Source organism: Scardinius erythrophthalmus (genome assembly GCF_964197995.2).
Source record: "Scardinius erythrophthalmus genome assembly, chromosome: 6".
Classification (NCBI taxonomy): Eukaryota; Metazoa; Chordata; class Actinopteri; order Cypriniformes; family Leuciscidae; genus Scardinius; species Scardinius erythrophthalmus.
This window is the reverse complement of record NC_138226.1, coordinates 41582141-41607069: the sequence shown is the minus strand read 5'-3', so window position 1 is coordinate 41607069 and position 24929 is coordinate 41582141. Positions and strand designations below refer to the sequence as shown.

The following is a 24929-nucleotide window of genomic DNA, read 5'->3' as shown; positions in this document are numbered from 1 at the left end:
GGTAGACTGTGTACAGTTGAGACACCTTAAACAACTTGCGTTCGCAGCAAGCACAAGTTGTGATTTTTGCTGTGCACTTGCATATTAGTGTCAGCTGGGAAGGAAATATAGAGACCAGACCTCTAGGAACTTTATTTGAATACATAGCGTTGGTAAAGCATACTGAAATTACATCCCTACATCCCTATCGAATTTAAGCAAAGTAGCCTAAATGTTAAGACTGTAAGCCCTTTGCTTTTTACGTAGCCTATAAAGGACTCTTATAGCCGACTTTGTGTTAATTTAATTTGTAGAGGTTTTTTTTAACTCAAACATTAACACTGAAATGAATGAAACTAAATTATTGTACATTTTTTGGCACACCACGACGAGTGGCGCTATGCATTGTTCTAAAGCCAGGTTTTATTCTGGCATGTTGAATTAGTGTTCGACAAACGCGGCGGCGCGTTCATTTGAATGAAGAGCGCTTCTCGCTCGTGTCAGCGAACACACACTGGAACGTTAGGCCATGTCGCAACGAGTGAATCGTGGCCGAGTGGTTGAACATACGTTACGATCATTTAGATAACACGGGTTTGAATCCCGAACTAACTTGGACTACTGATATTTTTTATATTAATGCATTTTATAGTCTATTGTTGATGCAGAGAGATTTGTCTAGTTCTAAAACATAGTTTTTTGCTTATAGCCCATTTACAAAATAAAATCACCATGCATTTCCATTTTACACTAAGGAACAAATATTATACAATGACTTTACTTCTGTAGCCTATACTAATTCCAATCGTAATTTCAAAAGCAGTTCTGTTAAAACATTTATATATATATATATATATATATATATATATATATATATATATATATATATATATAATATGACGTTTAAACGACAAACAATAAAATCAGAACCAGTATTCTGTTGCGTTCATGGTTCCAGTGGCAGTAATGCATCCACGGCTTTTCAAAATGTCACAAAGCGTTTTGAGATTGTTTTGAATGAAATATTGAAGTTTATAATTAAGTGTTTTGGCACACCACGACGAGTGGCAAACTCTTTGTTTTGTTTTGCAAACTCAGCTAGCCTGTGGGGGGTTTGGAGAAGGCAATAGTTGCTTTATCGTGGGGGTGCAGGACAGAGGTGTTAATGTTCCGTCTTTCATATGGAGAGTGTCGGAGCCAGCCTGATGAGCAGGCAAAGGCAAAATTCTTTTAAGGATTAATCTCAAAATCTCCAAAAGTCCATAGCCTATGTACAGTAGGCCCTATATCTTATTAAATTATATATTGTATTTTTATTGATTGTATTTAAAGGTTTTCCACACACAATTTCAATTTAGCAGATACAGAGCTCTTTAATTCGCGACCCACCTCGTTTTATTGTAAGGTGAATTCAGCAAGGCATGTTGTATCTTTGAAGGAACAAAAGCTATTTGTTACAGTTTTTTCTTTCGTGATTTGTGTGGATGACACACAGCTACATATAGGCTACAGTATTATCAGCTGTATGGTGTTTTTTTACGCTGAAATGCTTAATTTCGAGAAAGACCTGCCACGCGCAGTGAGGGAGACCAAACATACTAAAAAAATATCCAGCGCGAGAGAGAGGCAAAGAAAAACGCCTGTTCTTAATTTATGTTGCTTTGAACTTTTTTTTAGTTTTGTACCGTTTTAATTTTTTTATTTAGCTGCAATTTCTTTGACAATAGAAATTTAAAATATTGCAAGAATAAGATTCTGTTTCTTATTTTGCATCACAAAGGGAATAAACTTTATCGATGCAACCCTGTTTAAATAAATAAACTGTCCCGACACTTTATTCATACCTTGAAATGTGCGATGGGTTTTCAAACTTAATTAATTTTCTTTTTCTTTTACATTTTCATTGTTTATTTTTTAATTGAAAGCAATACTGTATTGAAAGTATTTTTCTGATTTGTTCGATCTGTTTTGAAAAATGTCTTCCGTTGCTATGGCCGGGTATCACTGTCGAGCTTCATCATCTTCATTTTCTGGTGCGATCGACTGACAGTCTTCCTTCATCAGATGTGTCGTCTTTGCAGCGGCTCAACTGGAATGTAGCAAATTTATGTTGTAATGTACAATTGATAATTAAACAAGATGATTGACTTTAATAAACAGATGCATATTTAAGCATCAAGAACGGAAAAACATAAACACTGTCGGCTACACTGAGATTCGATCTCAGATCGTTTGAAGCTCCGAGAGGCTATTGTTAATGCATTGACCACAGAGCTATTGTCTGAATAGCCTAGATCTACTATTTTCTCTGTTTTAAAAGTTTGTTATATTCTTTTTTATTTGTTTATTTTTTTAACATTGGCAATTTACTGTCTCGAAATTATGTGTCGAAAAAATAAAAAATAAAGTGTTTTTACAAGACCTTGTGCTGTTTATTTATTATTATTATTATTATTATTATTATTATTATTATGCAGATGTTAATTCAGCCATTCTGTTGGATAAAATTTGTCCCTAATGTAAAATGGAAATGAATGGTAATTTTATTTTATAAATATAAAATATTTAATATAGGCTATAGGAGAAAAAAAACAATAGGCCTATGGTGTAGCAATATTTTAGAACTATCAAATCTATCTGCATTAATAATAAAAAAGTAGTCCATGTTTGTTCTGGATTTGAACCCGTGTCATCTGAATTATTGAAATGTAAGTTATAGCCTACCACTCGGCCACGAATTTGTTTTGTTTTATTTTGTTTGAAATGTATTTTTACATATTTTGCTTTCGTTAATGTTAACCAATTCTGTTGTAGCATAATAGGCCTATATTTTTTCCCTAAAATTTTGTTTTATTCTCTGCTTTGTTTGTTTATATTTTTACATATTCAATCAGTCTCATTTTTGTTCAAATAATGAAAAAAATATATATTTTTTTACATAAACATATAGGAAACTTACCATTTAAAATGCCGCAGTTGCTGCTGTTTTGCCCTGTCACATTCGCGCCACCCGGTATAGCCTAGTCATTTCACGAACGACTTTGAAATTCGACTGGTTTATTTTTGCTGCGGCAGTAATAGGCATTGTGGTTGATTATTTATTAAAGAATTCAATTGATAATCATAACAACATGTAAGCCTATTTAATTCTGAATATAACAAAGAATGCTTAAACCGACTAACATCGGTTAGTAGGCTAACTGCAAGTCCTGAAAATGTTTTAATTTTACAGTAAATTATTTTAATTTATTTCACTGTTATGTTTCAGTTAATAAATCTACAAACACATTAAAATAACACGACGTAAATGACAAGTAACCTATTGACATAGCCTTTCTAAATTATAGAAAAACTGGGCACACAATGTTAACGTGTGTCTACTTTGTTTAAATTTAATGAATTTGAATTCATTTAACCACAATTTTTATCTTGAATTTATCTGTGACCTCAGATCAGATTACTGCTGCGGCAGATTACGTCATAAAGAGAATAAACTGACACTTTTCAAAGTCTGTGATTACAGCGCCACTCAGCGGTAAAAGGCAGCAAATACACATCCCAATTTTGCCGCCGCAGGAACGGCGGCGGTAAAAGTCGCATTCTGGTTGTCCACCATCTGTACGAGTACATTTTCTATTTTTTAAGATCGCTGGATATCTTGGATATTTGATACAACAAAAACTACCAGCCTAATTAATGTGAATTTAAAACATTATTAAAGACAAATAAGCAGTCAGTAACAAAATATGAACAAATAATCGAATTACAAATAGGACAAATAAATACAATAGAACAAAGAAAGGCTACAAATGAAACAAACAGTGTTTTTAGAGTTTTTTGGGTAGATCTAACAGGTACAGATATTTGAATAAAGTAATCAAATGTGAAAAAATTGCATATTCATTACTGTATAAATTAAATATAGATGGGTCTTTTTGTAAATTTGAAAAGGGTAGCCTATTTAGTCTAGAGCAGTGAGTAATTTCGTTGTCCTTTGATTAACATTCAAACACAGCAGCATGGCTACATTGACTTGAGATATAACCGACTTTGTTTCCTAAGATACTTACCAAGACAGGCGTTTTTACATAATTTGTGTGAATTTGTTTTATTTTCTTTGCCACTGACATCCAACTTAACTACAAACTTTCCACTGATGTCTGTTTAAAGGGATGCGCTCGACCAGCTTGCGCACCACAGATATGTGTCACTACATTGCGTTAAATATTCCACTAATAAGATACATTTACTTCATAGACAGCTTTCTTTTTTTTATCCCCATTATACTCTCAGTTATGAATGTTTCTTTGTCTGGACAAAAATTGTAAACACGCTGCCTGGTAGGCCAATCGGTTGTTGGTATCGGAGCATTTTTACGAGTACAGATGGTGGACAACCAGAATGCCTATTACCGCCGCGGCAGCGAAAATAAACCAGCCGCATTTCAAAGTCGTTCCCGAAATGACCGCCAGTTGGCGCAAAGGGACATTGTGCATAACAGCAACAATTGCCGTATTTTAAAATGTAAGTGGGTTAAATATAAAACCCTAAGCCTAATAAGCATATTTTTCATATATAAATAGGCCTATTAGGCTACAACAGAATAGAACCAAAGATAGAATCAAAAGTTAAAAATAGAGACGATATTAGGAGCAATGACGCTGAATATTTTTACTATTCTATTGAGGAATTAGATAAATGAAGAGCTCTCGTGAGCGATACAATTGCATAGTAATTTATAGTGATTTCAAAAGCAGTCCTTAAAAAAAATACATGGAGTAGTGTGGCATAATTTTTGAGAGATTATGCGGAACGCGTTTTAGTTAAGATCCTGGTTTCAATGCCCTTAATGTATAGGCTAGGCTACTGCTTTAAAAAAAATGTCACAACGCGTTTTGACATTGTTTTGAATTAAACATTGAAGTTTAAAATGTAGTGTTTTGGCACACCAGGCCGAGTGGTGTTACGCATTGTTCAAAAATCAGGTTTTATTCTGGCATGTTGAATTGGCGTTAGAATTTTTTTTTTTGATTTATTAGATTTAGATTTTAGATTTCGTTAGATTTATTTTTCTCATAACAGCTAAAATAACTTAATATATGCCTTGTCTTAATATGACCTACTTAATATAGGCAATAGGCATATAATAGCCTATATAATAAATTAGCAAAACTTGGCCACTAAATATTTAATTTCCAATTATTTTAATTATCACAATTAAAGTTTTAATTGTATTAAATTGAACAAGCGCAACAATCAGCATTTAATCAAATATTCTAAAAGATGTATTATTAATAATAATGTTATTTCAACATAATATTTTGTTTTTTCGACATAATATGTGTGCGTGCAACAAGCAAGATGTGTATTTGTAAATCCGGTGATGCGTGCATTGATTTTTATCAATAAACTAGTGTTTTCTGACAGTGTCGACTGCAAAGATGAAGTTGACGATCGCCATATTTGTAATGAACGCACCTAGAGAGAAATGCAAAAAGACATAATCAGAGAGTAGCCTTTTTCTTTTCGTTTTGAATTATTTCGTTTGAAGACATTTCAAGCTTTGTGTATTTGATGTATTTATCATGTCTGTGTGAGGCATACGCTGAGTTTCGTTAAGTTAGGAGGATGAAATGCGCTCCAGCTGACGTGCAATGCAAGTGACCGCGCGGGCGCCTCCATGATTAGTGTCTGTTATATTTGCTTCTCTTACTTATTAAATCCAGGCAATTGGTTGATAAAAAATTTATTAAAATTAAGATACAATTTATAGAAAACGAAATTCACTTTAAATAAAGGTTTTCTACTAAACAAAACTTAATGAAGTGGTCAAAATCATGTCTGACCCACTCCATATCCATCTCTCGATATAATGCATCCTATCTTACTCATGCTGTTCACTTTTCATATTCAACATAGATGGAAAAAAATAACATTATAATATTTTAACAAATATGATACTAAATGAGATTATTTAATGGCTACAACAGTAGGCCTATAGTAGGCCTATAGACTCTATTTGTACAAATTGCTGCACATTAATTTAATTAAATGAAACCTTGTAACGAATTCACACTGTATGGTAGACTGTGTACAGTTGAGACACCTTAAACAACTTGCGTTCGCAGCAAGCACAAGTTGTGATTTTTGCTGTGCACTTGCATATTAGTGTCAGCTGGGAAGGAAATATAGAGACCAGACCTCTAGGAACTTTATTTGAATACATAGCGTTGGTAAAGCATACTGAAATTACATCCCTACATCCCTATCGAATTTAAGCAAAGTAGCCTAAATGTTAAGACTGTAAGCCCTTTGCTTTTTACGTAGCCTATAAAGGACTCTTATAGCCGACTTTGTGTTAATTTAATTTGTAGAGGTTTTTTTAACTCAAACATTAACACTGAAATGAATGAAACTAAATTATTGTACATTTTTTGGCACACCACGACGAGTGGCGCTATGCATTGTTCTAAAGCCAGGTTTTATTCTGGCATGTTGAATTAGTGTTCGACAAACGCGGCGGCGCGTTCATTTGAATGAAGAGCGCTTCTCGCTCGTGTCAGCGAACACACACTGGAACGTTAGGCCATGTCGCAACGAGTGAATCGTGGCCGAGTGGTTGAACATACGTTACGATCATTTAGATAACACGGGTTTGAATCCCGAACTAACTTGGACTACTGATATTTTTTATATTAATGCATTTTATAGTCTATTGTTGATGCAGAGAGATTTGTCTAGTTCTAAAACATAGTTTTTTGCTTATAGCCCATTTACAAAATAAAATCACCATGCATTTCCATTTTACACTAAGGAACAAATATTATACAATGACTTTACTTCTGTAGCCTATAATAATTCCAATCGTAATTTCAAAAGCAGTTCTGTTAAACATTTATATATATATATATATATATATATATATATATATATATATATATATATATATATATATATATATATATATATATATATAATATGACGTTTAAACGACAAACAATAAAATCAGAACCAGTATTCTGTTGCGTTCATGGTTCCAGTGGCAGTAATGCATCCACGGCTTTTCAAAATGTCACAAAGCGTTTTGAGATTGTTTTGAATGAAATATTGAAGTTTATAATTAAGTGTTTTGGCACACCACGACGAGTGGCAAACTCTTTGTTTTGTTTTGCAAACTCAGCTAGCCTGTGGGGGGTTTGGAGAAGGCAATAGTTGCTTTATCGTGGGGGTGCAGGACAGAGGTGTTAATGTTCCGTCTTTCATATGGAGAGTGTCGGAGCCAGCCTGATGAGCAGGCAAAGGCAAAATTCTTTTAAGGATTAATCTCAAAATCTCCAAAAGTCCATAGCCTATGTACAGTAGGCCCTATATCTTATTAAATTATATATTGTATTTTTATTGATTGTATTTAAAGGTTTTCCACACACAATTTCAATTTAGCAGATACAGAGCTCTTTAATTCGCGACCCACCTCGTTTTATTGTAAGGTGAATTCAGCAAGGCATGTTGTATCTTTGAAGGAACAAAAGCTATTTGTTACAGTTTTTTCTTTCGTGATTTGTGTGGATGACACACAGCTACATATAGGCTACAGTATTATCAGCTGTATGGTGTTTTTTTACGCTGAAATGCTTAATTTCGAGAAAGACCTGCCACGCGCAGTGAGGGAGACCAAACATACTAAAAAAATATCCAGCGCGAGAGAGAGGCAAAGAAAAACGCCTGTTCTTAATTTATGTTGCTTTGAACTTTTTTTTAGTTTTGTACCGTTTTAATTTTTTTATTTAGCTGCAATTTCTTTGACAATAGAAATTTAAAATATTGCAAGAATAAGATTCTGTTTCTTATTTTGCATCACAAAGGGAATAAACTTTATCGATGCAACCCTGTTTAAATAAATAAACTGTCCCGACACTTTATTCATACCTTGAAATGTGCGATGGGTTTTCAAACTTAATTAATTTTCTTTTTCTTTTACATTTTCATTGTTTATTTTTTAATTGAAAGCAATACTGTATTGAAAGTATTTTTCTGATTTGTTCGATCTGTTTTGAAAAATGTCTTCCGTTGCTATGGCCGGGTATCACTGTCGAGCTTCATCATCTTCATTTTCTGGTGCGATCGACTGACAGTCTTCCTTCATCAGATGTGTCGTCTTTGCAGCGGCTCAACTGGAATGTAGCAAATTTATGTTGTAATGTACAATTGATAATTAAACAAGATGATTGACTTTAATAAAGAGATGCATATTTAAGCATCAAGAACGGAAAAACATAAACACTGTCGGCTACACTGAGATTCGATCTCAGATCGTTTGAAGCTCCGAGAGGCTATTGTTAATGCATTGACCACAGAGCTATTGTCTGAATAGCCTAGATCTACTATTTTCTCTGTTTTAAAAGTTTGTTATATTCTTTTTTATTTGTTTATTTTTTTAACATTGGCAATTTACTGTCTCGAAATTATGTGTCGAAAAAATAAAAAATAGTGTTTTTACAAGACCTTGTGCTGTTTATTTATTATTATTATTATTATTATTATTATTATTATGCAGATGTTAATTCAGCCATTCTGTTGGATAAAATTTGTCCCTAATGTAAAATGGAAATGAATGGTAATTTTATTTTATAAATATAAAATATTTAATATAGGCTATAGGAGAAAAAAAACAATAGGCCTATGGTGTAGCAATATTTTAGAACTATCAAATCTATCTGCATTAATAATAAAAAAGTAGTCCATGTTTGTTCTGGATTTGAACCCGTGTCATCTGAATTATTGAAATGTAAGTTATAGCCTACCACTCGGCCACGAATTTGTTTTGTTTTATTTTGTTTGAAATGTATTTTTACATATTTTGCTTTCGTTAAAGGTGCTCTAAGTCATGTCACGCGTTTTTTAGGCCAAAACATTTTTTGTCACATACCGCAAACATCTCCTCACTATCTGCTAGCTGCCTGTCCCCTGAACACACTGTAAAAAAACGCGGTCTCTGTAGACACCACAGGCTCCACAAACTGCAACAAAAACAAACTGAGCAAAAAACAGAGCGACCCGCAGCACGAAACACAACAAACTGTTCCAGCCAATAACCGACAAGAATGATGTGGGGGTGGGGTTCGGGGGTTAGTGCGCGGATGAGGAGGAGGGAGGGTCTAGCTAGCCTCCGATTTGTTTGACAATAATTCGAATGTCAACAAGAAGAAACGTCTCCCGGGATCGCTTAGACAACCTTTAATGTTAACCAATTCTGTTGTAGCATAATAGGCCTATATTTTTTCCCTAAAATTTTGTTTTATTCTCTGCTTTGTTTGTTTATATTTTTACATATTCAATCAGTCTCATTTTTGTTCAAATAATGAAAAAAATATTTTTTTTTTTACATAAACATATAGGAAACTTACCATTTAAAATGCCGCAGTTGCTGCTGTTTTGCCCTGTCACATTCGCGCCACCCGGTATAGCCTAGTCATTTCACGAACGACTTTGAAATTCGACTGGTTTATTTTTGCTGCGGCAGTAATAGGCATTGTGGTTGATTATTTATTAAAGAATTCAATTGATAATCATAACAACATGTAAGCCTATTTAATTCTGAATATAACAAAGAATGCTTAAACCGACTAACATCGGTTAGTAGGCTAACTGCAAGTCCTGAAAATGTTTTAATTTTACAGTAAATTATTTTAATTTATTTCACTGTTATGTTTCAGTTAATAAATCTACAAACACATTAAAATAACACGACGTAAATGACAAGTAACCTATTGACATAGCCTTTCTAAATTATAGAAAAACTGGGCACACAATGTTAACGTGTGTCTACTTTGTTTAAATTTAATGAATTTGAATTCATTTAACCACAATTTTTATCTTGAATTTATCTGTGACCTCAGATCAGATTACTGCTGCGGCAGATTACGTCATAAAGAGAATAAACTGACACTTTTCAAAGTCTGTGATTACAGCGCCACTCAGCGGTAAAAGGCAGCAAATACACATCCCAATTTTGCCGCCGCAGGAACGGCGGCGGTAAAAGTCGCATTCTGGTTGTCCACCATCTGTACGAGTACATTTTCTATTTTTTAAGATCGCTGGATATCTTGGATATTTGATACAACAAAAACTACCAGCCTAATTAATGTGAATTTAAAACATTATTAAAGACAAATAAGCAGTCAGTAACAAAATATGAACAAATAATCGAATTACAAATAGGACAAATAAATACAATAGAACAAAGAAAGGCTACAAATGAAACAAACAGTGTTTTTAGAGTTTTTTGGGTAGATCTAACAGGTACAGATATTTGAATAAAGTAATCAAATGTGAAAAAATTGCATATTCATTACTGTATAAATTAAATATAGATGGGTCTTTTTGTAAATTTGAAAAGGGTAGCCTATTTAGTCTAGAGCAGTGAGTAATTTCGTTGTCCTTTGATTAACATTCAAACACAGCAGCATGGCTACATTGACTTGAGATATAACCGACTTTGTTTCCTAAGATACTTACCAAGACAGGCGTTTTTACATAATTTGTGTGAATTTGTTTTATTTTCTTTGCCACTGACATCCAACTTAACTACAAACTTTCCACTGATGTCTGTTTAAAGGGATGCGCTCGACCAGCTTGCGCACCACAGATATGTGTCACTACATTGCGTTAAATATTCCACTAATAAGATACATTTACTTCATAGACAGCTTTCTTTTTTTTATCCCCATTATACTCTCAGTTATGAATGTTTCTTTGTCTGGACAAAAATTGTAAACACGCTGCCTGGTAGGCCAATCGGTTGTTGGTATCGGAGCATTTTTACGAGTACAGATGGTGGACAACCAGAATGCCTATTACCGCCGCGGCAGCGAAAATAAACCAGCCGCATTTCAAAGTCGTTCCCGAAATGACCGCCAGTTGGCGCAAAGGGACATTGTGCATAACAGCAACAATTGCCGTATTTTAAAATGTAAGTGGGTTAAATATAAAACCCTAAGCCTAATAAGCATATTTTTCATATATAAATAGGCCTATTAGGCTACAACAGAATAGAACCAAAGATAGAATCAAAAGTTAAAAATAGAGACGATATTAGGAGCAATGACGCTGAATATTTTTACTATTCTATTGAGGAATTAGATAAATGAAGAGCTCTCGTGAGCGATACAATTGCATAGTAATTTATAGTGATTTCAAAAGCAGTCCTTAAAAAAAATACATGGAGTAGTGTGGCATAATTTTTGAGAGATTATGCGGAACGCGTTTTAGTTAAGATCCTGGTTTCAATGCCCTTAATGTATAGGCTAGGCTACTGCTTTAAAAAAAATGTCACAACGCGTTTTGACATTGTTTTGAATTAAACATTGAAGTTTAAAATGTAGTGTTTTGGCACACCAGGCCGAGTGGTGTTACGCATTGTTCAAAAATCAGGTTTTATTCTGGCATGTTGAATTGGCGTTAGAATTTTTTTTTTTGATTTATTAGATTTAGATTTTAGATTTCGTTAGATTTATTTTTCTCATAACAGCTAAAATAACTTAATATATGCCTTGTCTTAATATGACCTACTTAATATAGGCAATAGGCATATAATAGCCTATATAATAAATTAGCAAAACTTGGCCACTAAATATTTAATTTCCAATTATTTTAATTATCACAATTAAAGTTTTAATTGTATTAAATTGAACAAGCGCAACAATCAGCATTTAATCAAATATTCTAAAAGATGTATTATTAATAATAATGTTATTTCAACATAATATTTTGTTTTTTCGACATAATATGTGTGCGTGCAACAAGCAAGATGTGTATTTGTAAATCCGGTGATGCGTGCATTGATTTTTATCAATAAACTAGTGTTTTCTGACAGTGTCGACTGCAAAGATGAAGTTGACGATCGCCATATTTGTAATGAACGCACCTAGAGAGAAATGCAAAAAGACATAATCAGAGAGTAGCCTTTTTCTTTTCGTTTTGAATTATTTCGTTTGAAGACATTTCAAGCTTTGTGTATTTGATGTATTTATCATGTCTGTGTGAGGCATACGCTGAGTTTCGTTAAGTTAGGAGGATGAAATGCGCTCCAGCTGACGTGCAATGCAAGTGACCGCGCGGGCGCCTCCATGATTAGTGTCTGTTATATTTGCTTCTCTTACTTATTAAATCCAGGCAATTGGTTGATAAAAAATTTATTAAAATTAAGATACAATTTATAGAAAACGAAATTCACTTTAAATAAAGGTTTTCTACTAAACAAAACTTAATGAAGTGGTCAAAATCATGTCTGACCCACTCCATATCCATCTCTCGATATAATGCATCCTATCTTACTCATGCTGTTCACTTTTCATATTCAACATAGATGGAAAAAAATAACATTATAATATTTTAACAAATATGATACTAAATGAGATTATTTAATGGCTACAACAGTAGGCCTATAGTAGGCCTATAGACTCTATTTGTACAAATTGCTGCACATTAATTTAATTAAATGAAACCTTGTAACGAATTCACACTGTATGGTAGACTGTGTACAGTTGAGACACCTTAAACAACTTGCGTTCGCAGCAAGCACAAGTTGTGATTTTTGCTGTGCACTTGCATATTAGTGTCAGCTGGGAAGGAAATATAGAGACCAGACCTCTAGGAACTTTATTTGAATACATAGCGTTGGTAAAGCATACTGAAATTACATCCCTACATCCCTATCGAATTTAAGCAAAGTAGCCTAAATGTTAAGACTGTAAGCCCTTTGCTTTTTACGTAGCCTATAAAGGACTCTTATAGCCGACTTTGTGTTAATTTAATTTGTAGAGGTTTTTTTTAACTCAAACATTAACACTGAAATGAATGAAACTAAATTATTGTACATTTTTTGGCACACCACGACGAGTGGCGCTATGCATTGTTCTAAAGCCAGGTTTTATTCTGGCATGTTGAATTAGTGTTCGACAAACGCGGCGGCGCGTTCATTTGAATGAAGAGCGCTTCTCGCTCGTGTCAGCGAACACACACTGGAACGTTAGGCCATGTCGCAACGAGTGAATCGTTGTCACAGTGTCTGGTTTGTGTCTCGTTTTTCACGGTGTCCCTCACATTGACTACAATTCCCAGCATTCTGTCTGTCACTTATCACTGTTCATTACACTCAGCTGTTGCCCGTAATCTGTCCCAGCTGTTCATTGTTAGCCCTGTTAGATCTGTGTGTATTTATTCTCTGCCTGTTTCTGTATGTGTACGGAGTCGTTAATTTGTGTCACCACACTTCTTGTCTGTTTATATCTGTTCTTGTTTGGATTGCTTCTCTGGATTTTTGACCTCTGCATGGATTACAACGATGTTGGATTGCCCTCTTAATAAATTACTGCACTTGGATTTTCCTGCTTCCCGTGTGCATCCGTGACAGAACGACTCCGTCACCATAAATCCAGCGGTAATTTTCATTTTTTATTATTTTTTGTAGGATCTCGTCCCCAGTTACTATGTGGATTCCACGTAGCGAACTTTCTCCCGCAGAGAGAGAGAAGGGCATCTCTTTACTAGAGTATTTTTCTAGATGTGCACAAAGGCATGAGGAAATCAGGATAGCTGAAGCTTCACCACGGGTCTCATCGAGCGCTGGGACTTCGTCGATGGTTTCGTCCAGTTCAGAGACGGTACACATCCGTCAGAAGGGAAGAAGGAGGAGGAGACCTGCGTCGGCCCAGTCAGAGACTGTCCGCGTCCCGTCTGCCCAGTCAGAGACTGTCCACGTCACGTCTGCCCAGTCAGAGACTGTTCACATTCCGTCTGCCCAGCCGGAGACTGTCTGCGTCACGCCTGCCGAGCCTGTGTCTTCGGACAAGATGGCTGCCACAGAGACTGTTCACGTCACGCCTGCCGAGCCTGTGTCTTCGGACAAGATGGCTGCCACAGAGACTGTTCACGTCACGCCTGCCGAGCCTGTGTCTTCGGACAAGATGGCCGCCGCCGAGCCTGTTCACGTCACGCCTGCCGAGCCTGTGTCTTTGGATAAGATGGCCGCCGCCGAGCCTGTTCACGTCACGCCTGCCGAGCCTGTGTCTTCGGACAAGATGGCCACCGCCGAGCCTGTTCACGTCACACCTGCTGAACCTGTGTCTTCGGACAAGATGGCCGCCGCCGAGAGTGTTCACATCACGTTTGCCGAGCTTGTGTCCCCTGACAAGATGGCCGTCATCGAGCCTGTGTCTGTTCCTGAGCCGGTGGTGTCGGTTCCTGAGCCTGAGCCGGTGGCGTCTGTTCCTGAGCCCTCAGTGACCGCGACACTGGGCATTATGGCCACAGCCATGTGGTGTGTGTGGGCTACGCACACACTTGGGCCGGTGGTGTCTGTTCCTGAGCCGGTGGTGCCAGTGTCTGTTCCTGAGCCGGTGGTGCCAGTGTCTGTTCCTGAGCCGGTGGTGCCAGTGTCTGTTCCTGAGCCGGTGGAGCCAGTGTCTGTTCCTGAGCCGGAGCCAGTGTCTGTTCCTGAGCCGGGGCCAGTGTCTGTTCCGGAGCCTGTGTCTGTTCCTGGGCCTGTGCCTGGGTCTGTGCCTGTGTCTGTTTCTGTGCCTGTGTCTGTTTCTGTGTCTGTTCCTGGGCCGGTGGTGTCTGTTCCTGAGTCGGTGGTGCCAGTTCCAGTGCCTGAGTCGGTGGTGCCAGTTCCAGTGCCTGAGTCGGTGGTGCCAGTTCCAGTGCCTGAGTCGGTGGTGCCAGTTCCAGTGCCTGAGTCGGTGGTGCCAGTTCCAGTGCCTGAGTCGGTGGTGCCAGTTCCAGTGCCTGAGTCGGTGGTGCCAGTTCCAGTGCCTGAACCGGTGGGGCCAGTTCCAGTGCCTGAACCGGTGGGGCCAGTTCCAGTGCCTGAACCGGTGGGGCCAGTTCCAGTGCCTGAACCGGTGGTGCCTGAGACGGTGGTGCCAGTTCCAGTGCCTGAGCCGGTGGTGCCAGTTCCAGTGCCTGAGCCGGTGGTGCCAGTTCCAGTGCCTGAACCGGTGGTGTCTGTTCCAGTTCCTGAGCCGTGGCCGCCCGAGGGATCGTCTCCGCCCTGGCCGCCCGAGGGAAAGTCTCCGCCCTGGCCGCCCGAGGGAAAGTCTCCGCCCTGGCCGCCCGAGGGAAAGTCTCCGCCCTGGCCGCCCGAGGGAAAGTCTCCGCCCTGGCCGCCCGAGGTAGAGTCTCCGCCCTGGCCGCCCGAGGGAGAGTCTTCGCCCTGGCCACCTGAGGAAAGGTCTCTGCCCTGGCCGCCCGATGGACTGACGTTTCTGCCCTGGCCGTCTGCACAGCTTGCTTCGCCCTGGCCACCTGAGGAAAAGTTTCTGCCCAGGCCGTCCGAGGGGTTGTCTCCGCCTTGGCCGCCCGAAGGACCTGCCCCGTCCCGGTCGCCTGCACAGCCGGATCCGCTGTGGCCGCCCGAGGGGTCGTCTCCGCCGTGGCCGCCCGAGGGGTCGTCTCCGCCGTGGCCGCCCGAGGGGTCGTCTCCGCCGTGGCCGCCCGAGGGGTCGTCTCCGCCGTGGCCGCCCGAGGGGTCGTCTCCGCCGTGGCCGCCCGAGGGGTCGTCTCCGCCGTGGCCGCCCGAGGGGTCGTCTCCGCCGTGGCCGCCCGAGGGGTTGTCTCCGCCTTGGCCGCCCGAAGGACCTGCCCCGTCCCGGTCGCCTGCACAGCCGGATCCGCCTTGGCCGCCCGAGGGGTCGTCTCCGCCGTGGCCGCCTGAGGGGTCGTCTCCGCCTTGGCCGCCCGAAGGACCTGCCCCGTCCCGGTCGCCTGCACAGCTGGATCCGCCCTGGCCGCCCGAGGGAAAGTCTCCGCCCTGGCCGCTCGAGGGACTGTCGTCTCCGCTCTGGCCGCCAGATGAACTGTCACTCCCTGTCCCCGTTTCCCCCCATGGACCTGGCCCACCTTCCCTCCCCCTGATCCTCCACCATTCCACCTCCCTCCTGAACTCTTGTGTTGTGTTTTAGTGTTGTCATGGAGCGTCTGGTAGCCGCTCCGTAGAGGGGGGGTTATGTCACAGTGTCTGGTTTGTGTCTCGTTTTTCACGGTGTCCCTCACATTGACTACAATTCCCAGCATTCTGTCTGTCACTTATCACTGTTCATTACACTCAGCTGTTGCCCGTAATCTGTCCCAGCTGTTCATTGTTAGCCCTGTTAGATCTGTGTGTATTTATTCTCTGCCTGTTTCTGTATGTGTACGGAGTCGTTAATTTGTGTCACCACACTTCTTGTCTGTTTATATCTGTTCTTGTTTGGATTGCTTCTCTGGATTTTTGACCTCTGCATGGATTACAACGATGTTGGATTGCCCTCTTAATAAATTACTGCACTTGGATTTTCCTGCTTCCCGTGTGCATCCGTGACAATCGTGGCCGAGTGGTTGAACATACGTTACGATCATTTAGATAACACGGGTTTGAATCCCGAACTAACTTGGACTACTGATATTTTTTATATTAATGCATTTTATAGTCTATTGTTGATGCAGAGAGATTTGTCTAGTTCTAAAACATAGTTTTTTGCTTATAGCCCATTTACAAAATAAAATCACCATGCATTTCCATTTTACACTAAGGAACAAATATTATACAATGACTTTACTTCTGTAGCCTATAATAATTCCAATCGTAATTTCAAAAGCAGTTCTGTTAAAACATTTATATATATATATATATATATATATATATATATATATAATATGACGTTTAAACGACAAACAATAAAATCAGAACCAGTATTCTGTTGCGTTCATGGTTCCAGTGGCAGTAATGCATCCACGGCTTTTCAAAATGTCACAAAGCGTTTTGAGATTGTTTTGAATGAAATATTGAAGTTTATAATTAAGTGTTTTGGCACACCACGACGAGTGGCAAACTCTTTGTTTTGTTTTGCAAACTCAGCTAGCCTGTGGGGGGTTTGGAGAAGGCAATAGTTGCTTTATCGTGGGGGTGCAGGACAGAGGTGTTAATGTTCCGTCTTTCATATGGAGAGTGTCGGAGCCAGCCTGATGAGCAGGCAAAGGCAAAATTCTTTTAAGGATTAATCTCAAAATCTCCAAAAGTCCATAGCCTATGTACAGTAGGCCCTATATCTTATTAAATTATATATTGTATTTTTATTGATTGTATTTAAAGGTTTTCCACACACAATTTCAATTTAGCAGATACAGAGCTCTTTAATTCGCGACCCACCTCGTTTTATTGTAAGGTGAATTCAGCAAGGCATGTTGTATCTTTGAAGGAACAAAAGCTATTTGTTACAGTTTTTTCTTTCGTGATTTGTGTGGATGACACACAGCTACATATAGGCTACAGTATTATCAGCTGTATGGTGTTTTTTTACGCTGAAATGCTTAATTTCGAGAAAGACCTGCCACGCGCAGTGAGGGAGACCAAACATACTAAAAAAATATCCAGCGCGAGAGAGAGGCAAAGAAAAACGCCTGTTCTTAATTTATGTTGCTTTGAACTTTTTTTTAGTTTTGTACCGTTTTAATTTTTTTATTTAGCTGCAATTTCTTTGACAATAGAAATTTAAAATATTGCAAGAATAAGATTCTGTTTCTTATTTTGCATCACAAAGGGAATAAACTTGATCGATGCAACCCTGTTTAAATAAATAAACTGTCCCGACACTTTATTCATACCTTGAAATGTGCGATGGGTTTTCAAACTTAATTAATTTTCTTTTTCTTTTACATTTTCATTGTTTATTTTTTAATTGAAAGCAATACTGTATTGAAAGTATTTTTCTGATTTGTTCGATCTGTTTTGAAAAATGTCTTCCGTTGCTATGGCCGGGTATCACTGTCGAGCTTCATCATCTTCATTTTCTGGTGCGATCGACTGACAGTCTTCCTTCATCAGATGTGTCGTCTTTGCAGCGGCTCAACTGGAATGTAGCAAATTTATGTTGTAATGTACAATTGATAATTAAACAAGATGATTGACTTTAATAAACAGATGCATATTTAAGCATCAAGAACGGAAAAACATAAACACTGTCGGCTACACTGAGATTCGATCTCAGATCGTTTGAAGCTCCGAGAGGCTATTGTTAATGCATTGACCACAGAGCTATTGTCTGAATAGCCTAGATCTACTATTTTCTCTGTTTTAAAAGTTTGTTATATTCTTTTTTATTTGTTTATTTTTTTAACATTGGCAATTTACTGTCTCGAAATTATGTGTCGAAAAAATAAAAAATAAAGTGTTTTTACAAGACCTTGTGCTGTTTATTTATTATTATTATTATTATTATTATTATTATTATGCAGATGTTAATTCAGCCATTCTGTTGGATAAAATTTGTCCCTAATGTAAAATGGAAATGAATGGTAATTTTATTTTATAAATATAAAATATTTAATATAGGCTATAGGAGAAAAAAAACAATAGGCCTATGGTGTAGCAATATTTTAGAACTATCAAATCTATCTGCATTAATAATAAAAAAGTAGTCCATGTTTGTTCTGGATTTGAACCCGTGTCATCTGAATTATTGAAATGTAAGTTATAGCCTACCACTCGGCCACGAATTTGTTTTGTTTTATTTTGTTTGAAATGTATTTTTACATATTTTGCTTTCGTTAATGTTAACCAATTCTGTTGTAGCATAATAGGCCTATATTTTTTCCCTAAAATTTTGTTTTATTCTCTGCTTTGTTTGTTTATATTTTTACATATTCAATCAGTCTCATTTTTGTTCAAATAATGAAAAAAATATATTTTTTTTTACATAAACATATAGGAAACTTACCATTTAAAATGCCGCAGTTGCTGCTGTTTTGCCCTGTCACATTCGCGCCACCCGGTATAGCCTAGTCATTTCACGAACGACTTTGAAATTCGACTGGTTTATTTTTGCTGCGGCAGTAATAGGCATTGTGGTTGATTATTTATTAAAGAATTCAATTGATAATCATAACAACATGTAAGCCTATTTAATTCTGAATATAACAAAGAATGCTTAAACCGACTAACATCGGTTAGTAGGCTAACTGCAAGTCCTGAAAATGTTTTAATTTTACAGTAAATTATTTTAATTTATTTCACTGTTATGTTTCAGTTAATAAATCTACAAACACATTAAAATAACACGACGTAAATGACAAGTAACCTATTGACATAGCCTTTCTAAATTATAGAAAAACTGGGCACACAATGTTAACGTGTGTCTACTTTGTTTAAATTTAATGAATTTGAATTCATTTAACCACAATTTTTATCTTGAATTTATCTGTGACCTCAGATCAGATTACTGCTGCGGCAGATTACGTCATAAAGAGAATAAACTGACACTTTTCAAAGTCTGTGATTACAGCGCCACTCAGCGGTAAAAGGCAGCAAATACACATCCCAATTTTGCCGCCGCAGGAACGGCGGCGGTAAAAGTCGCATTCTGGTTGTCCACCATCTGTACGAGTACATGAGCTCGGTATCGGTGCATCCCTATTTTTAATAGGCCTAATTCAAGCTCTTTTCAAGAACCTCTTAAAAATTATGGCTGTTTTCAAGGGTTTTCCAGGACTTAAATTTCAAAAAGTCAAATTCAAGTACTTCAAACACTTTAAGCACCTTGTACGAACCCTGTTTCCTGTATTCTGCTTCAGCTCTCTTTCCCTTGGAAAACTGTATGCATGTATGTTCTGTATGTGTATGTTAGAGTAGTTTAAGTGTTAGTCTAGTTAATAAAGTCTTGTTAATGTCACACTTAAAGTTGTCCGTGTTTCATGCTCATATACTGGAGTCCCTAATCATGCAGATTTTGACTACATGCTCTGATACTGTACAGTAAGATAGACATTTCCCATAGCCCGAAAATTAACATTTCTTAGAATGAATAAACAATTAGCACTGAGTGTTCACAGGACAAACAGTTTAATTGATTGTAATATTAATTTAACTACATTAAGTCCAAATATTTATAAATAATTATAACTTATGATTAATTATTAATATTTCTTTAGAGCTAATTTACTACACAGTGTAATTAACACAATATTATTCGTTCATCTGTGATGCTGTACGAGTTGGTCTATTTTCTACAGAACTAGATGGTGTCTCACCTGGGGTCAGAGGTCACTGGATCATCACTGAATAAAGGAGGAAGAGGCATTGACATGTCACTCTTCAGAGATACACAGCTGGGATCTGGAGATGAAGGTCTCTTACTGCTCTCTCTGTTCTCCATAGTGAGAAACTGACTTCAGACCTGCTTATGGAAACACTGAGAAGAAACACAATTCTTAATACTACACAGTACACACACACACACACACACACACACACACACACACACACACACACACACACACACACACAATTACATTCTAGAGTAGGCCTATTCTGTGCTTCAGACTCAGTAGCAGCAGTATGTGGCCGATCCTTTTCTTATGAAATCCATAAATTGATGGTTTACTCTGGTGTGGAAAAACTCGTCAGTAGAGATCAACCGATAATTGTTTTTACCAATTTTTTTTCCTGATATTTAAGCATTTTCCCGTAATCGGGTATTGATTTTGTAATAACAGATTCACGATAAACGGCACCATCTTGTGGGCATTTTAAGAATTGCGCACTAGACCACTATTAGAGCACTGCTATGGGATCAATATCCCGCCTTAAGTATTGCAGCCACGGATCAATACATTTTATTTATAGGCGCTTTACATGACACTCAAGGACACCTTACAAACACCATAAAACAATCAACAATAAACAAATACTCATAATTACAGCCTGGATATTAGTATTAATGTGTAAAAGTAATCACATTAAACCCTGCTGAAAAAGATAAATTTTAAGGCGAGATTTAAAAACTTGAAGACTTTCACTGTTTCGCACATCTTGTGGCAGCAGGTTCCATAAATAAGGAGCTGCATGACTAAAGGCTCTGGACCCGATGGAAGTAGGGCAAGTTCGAGAAAGAACAAGTGTGAGTGAAGAAGATGATCTTAAAGTCAGAGTAGGAGTGTAAATAAGAAGAAGGTCAGATAAGTATGAAGGGGTAAGATTGTTGAGTGCCTTGCAAGTAAGAAGAAGAATTTTAAAATCAGTACGATATTTAACCAGGAGTCAATGTAAGTGTTAGCCTGGGAAAACCCAGACTACTTCCGGCGAATTTTAATTCTCTCTCCAGGATAGTCTGGAGAAGAGCCCATTCAAACTCATTTCTGTGCCGCCGAAATCGCGGCACCAATCAGAAACGTTTGGGGAGGGATTTACATGATGACGACAGCGCAGCGACGCTGAAGGAGTTCTCACGCAGTGAAAAATACATTGCGGAGCAGAGAGGAGACTGACACTGACAACACGCTGGCAGACAGGACAGAGCAGGCTACTTTTCGGTTACGTTTGATATTAAACATATTAAACAAAGTCTCCGCTTTCAAATTTGGTAATTTTTTAAAAGAAATTTAAACAATAAATACCGTTTTGTTGCTCTTTAATGTGCCGTGACAGATCGCTGTAGACTAGAGCATCAGTTAAAGCTGTTCTTGTGAACCGATCATCTCTTCCTTCTAGTTAATTTATAGCCTCAAATAAACATGAACAAACATAAGAAGGAATGTTGTTTTAACCACGGAAAGGCGTCAGTACACTCCGTTTTTCAAATTTAAATCCTCCTATGTTAATCTACTCTCCTGACTGCTTTGTCGGACAAAATGGCGGATGGCGAAGTATGATTGGTCAGATCACCTGTCAATCAAGCTGAGCTACGTCGGTTGGTGACGCCCCTTTGGAAATGATTTGTCTACATAGCTTCTCCAGACCCTACACTCAGTTTCAACTGAGAAGGGTCTGGTTTTAACCAGGCTATGCAAGTGTTGTAATATGGGAGTAATGTGTTCAGCTAGAGGAGTTCTGCAGATGATTCGAGCAGCCGAATTCTGTTCTAGCTTAAGTTTGTAGAGTAACTTTGAAGGCAGTCCATAAAAAAGAGCGTTGCAATAATCAATACGGGAAGTGACTAAAGCATGAACAAGAATTGCCGTGCTCTTTACTGAGAGAGATGGACGAAGTCTGTTAATATTACGTCAGAGTTTCCGCTAGAAAAAAATGGTGAGGTTTCGTTTTCCGGACATTTTAATGATATGCCGGTCAAATATCGCCTCTTAATTAGTCAAGTTGAGGAAAACTGGAGGCAGGCTATTTAACTTAAAAAATGACATAATCAGGCCGAATGCAACATGTTTATTAGCCTAACTTTCAAATAGACGGAAAAAAAAACATTTTCTACTATGGTTCGTTTCTTCATTCAGATCTATTTGCGATCCATTCCATTCTAAACAAACAACGCAGTTTATATGCTTCGTCCTTGTTTCATTATTCATTAAGATAATAATTAATAAATGCGCGCATAATTATCAGTGAACTTGATAAATGTTGCAGATATGTTTTGCTATGCATGCACAAACAAATGCCTTTCAACTTATGTGTGCAAAATTCAGAATAAAATGAATGTGCAGCAATTTGTACAAATAGAGTCTAGGTCTACTATACGTGTTGTAGCCATTAAATAAGCTTATTAGGGCCCAAGCCCTGAAAGGGCGAAGGCCCTATTGCAGGGAACGGCAACTGGCGGCCCGCGGGCCAAAACTGGCCCGTCAGCAATATTTTCTGGCCCGCCGGATTATTTTGGCAGTCCTAAATGCTGTACAAAACTCTTCCACTACTTGAGAAAAGCCGTAGTCGCGCGGCGATTTCACCGCCGCATACTGTGTGAAACGCCCATAGGGAATCATGCGGTGCAGGATTACATTTTAAAGTATAACTGTGCGTTCACAACGGACGCGAATAGCGCGTCAAATTCGCGCCTGCCGCGTCTAGTTATATGCTTGACCACTTTGTGTCCATTCGCGCGTCAAAAGACGGTAGCGGTCAGAACTCTGGTGTACTTTGGACGGAGCGTGCGGTCTGACTGACAATAGCCAACTCCCGACATCTTTTGACAGCGTATCCGCACTTAATTCTGACCGCCTGTACACCTATCTCTGAGGAGCTGTTTGGTACTGAAACCATTGTCAGTCAACAACATTCTTTTTTTGCAAGGATGTTTGAAATAGTTCGACAGAAACTATATAACAACAACGACAGATGTTGCTTAGAAACTTGAGTGATAGGCTTTGTCCTATTTAATTCATGTTATTTATATTTCATATTTTTTTTCTGTGACATTTTTTTTCTCTGCTGACAGTACAATGTTAAAATAGCCTAATATTTATACTGACACGAACACAATTTTTGTATAGCATTTATAATTATTATAGGCTACTCCAATCTCCTTCTTTCCATTAGAGACATTTGAATGTGAGATTATGGAAACGAGATCTAAATTTTGTGGACCCGTCAGGTCAGGAAAAATAAAGCGGGTGAACACCGAGTGTATTTTAAGCGGTTGCTGAATAGAACCTTGTGGGAGCGGGACGAAAAAAAAACAGTCCCACGCAGACCTCCTTAAACCTTAGGTGTGTATGTGTGTGTCCCCGAATAAATAATAATAATAAAAAAGGAATAAAGTTCAAAAGTCGGACTGTACGGAATGAGGCATGATTGCTATTCACACCTTTATTAAAATGGCTGTAATATGTTACCACAATAGTAGCCTACTTGATCTGTTTAAAATGGTTTCCTTGATATATGCATAAGGTGTTAAATTAAAACTTAAAAATCAAAATTTAAATTTGTCTAATCCAGTAATTCATTTTTTCTATTTTTGATCTGAGCACAATCAGAAAATCAGAAAACCCGTCCTTATTTTTTTTTTTTTCATTTCAGTTTAGGAAATAAATAATAGAAAAACAAGTCGTTTTTCATCTTTTTATTTTTGGTTTTAATTTGAAAAAAAAAAAAAACGATTGAATGAATGATCCACGGACGGTGACGGACCCATCATATTCCGCAATTATAGGCCTATATAAGAGTATTTAATTTGTATCCATAGGCCTACTCTGTGTAGCTGGCCCGCCATCTACTGGCTAAAAAAAATATTGGCCCGCGGCCAAAGTTTATTGCCGACCCCTGCCCTATTGTTTCCGTAAGGATTATTATTAGGGCCCAAGCCCTGAAAGGGCGGAGGCCCTATTGTTTTCGTAAGGATTTTTTTTTTCTTTTTTTTTTTTCTTCATTATATATATTTTTTTGCCTTTTTGCCACTTTTGGGGCCCTTAACATGCTCAAAAACTCGTGAAACTTTGCACACAGGTCAGAACCCGCGGCCATCAGGGCCGGACTGAAGCTGGTACCCGGGCGTGGCAGGGGGGCTCGACAGTGCCCCCTGGAATGGGGTCTTAAAACTTGGTCCATAAATCAAACACGCTTGCATGTAATAATATGAAACTCAGTACACATATAGATCTCATCGGGCAGAACAACTTTCGTGCTCTAAGTTTTACAAAAGCCCAACAGGAAGTCAGTTATTATACGTTGTTTGGAAAACGCATACAATGGAATGTGAAATACTCCTCCTAGGGATTTCATCCGATTGCCACCAAACTCGGTGTGAATGAAGTCAAGACATTGAGGATGAATTCTTGCGAACAGATTTTTGATATCTCGAACGGTTTGGCCGTGGCGAGGAAACGAATTTATGGCAAATAATGGGACACAGGAAGTGTGTTATAACTTCTGCATACATTAACTGATCTTGCTGAAACTTCCTCAGTGTGTTCGTTGTAAGAGGCCGATCACATGGATGTGACATTTGTGAGTCAAAGTTATAGCGCCACCAACTGGCAGCAGGAAGTGTCACTTTCAAAATGCTTTGAAATCACCCTCTTATTTTTACCCGATTTGCTTCAAACTTTATGTGTATAATGTCGACACACGGCAGACGTAGACCTGTGAAAGGATTATTGATATCTTAGATACTGTTGCCATGGCAAGGCATCAAACTTTAATATTCTTTTCAGATGCTTTTGAGACTCTTCACATGCTTGAAAATGCATGAAACTCG

At 38.2% G+C, this 24929-nt stretch overlaps 1 protein-coding gene across 1 annotated transcript in view; it reads right to left on the bottom strand.

The window, feature by feature from the left end:
- Positions 1-24929, bottom strand: part of LOC308692927 (uncharacterized protein) — a 107551-nt gene that overhangs the window by 66438 nt on the left and 16184 nt on the right. Inside the window, exon 2 of the mRNA XM_081369527.1 lies at positions 20041-20201. Coding sequence (XP_081225653.1) covers positions 20041-20165 — 125 coding nt within the window. The 5' untranslated portion in view covers positions 20166-20201. The remainder of the gene's footprint in view (positions 1-20040; positions 20202-24929) is intronic.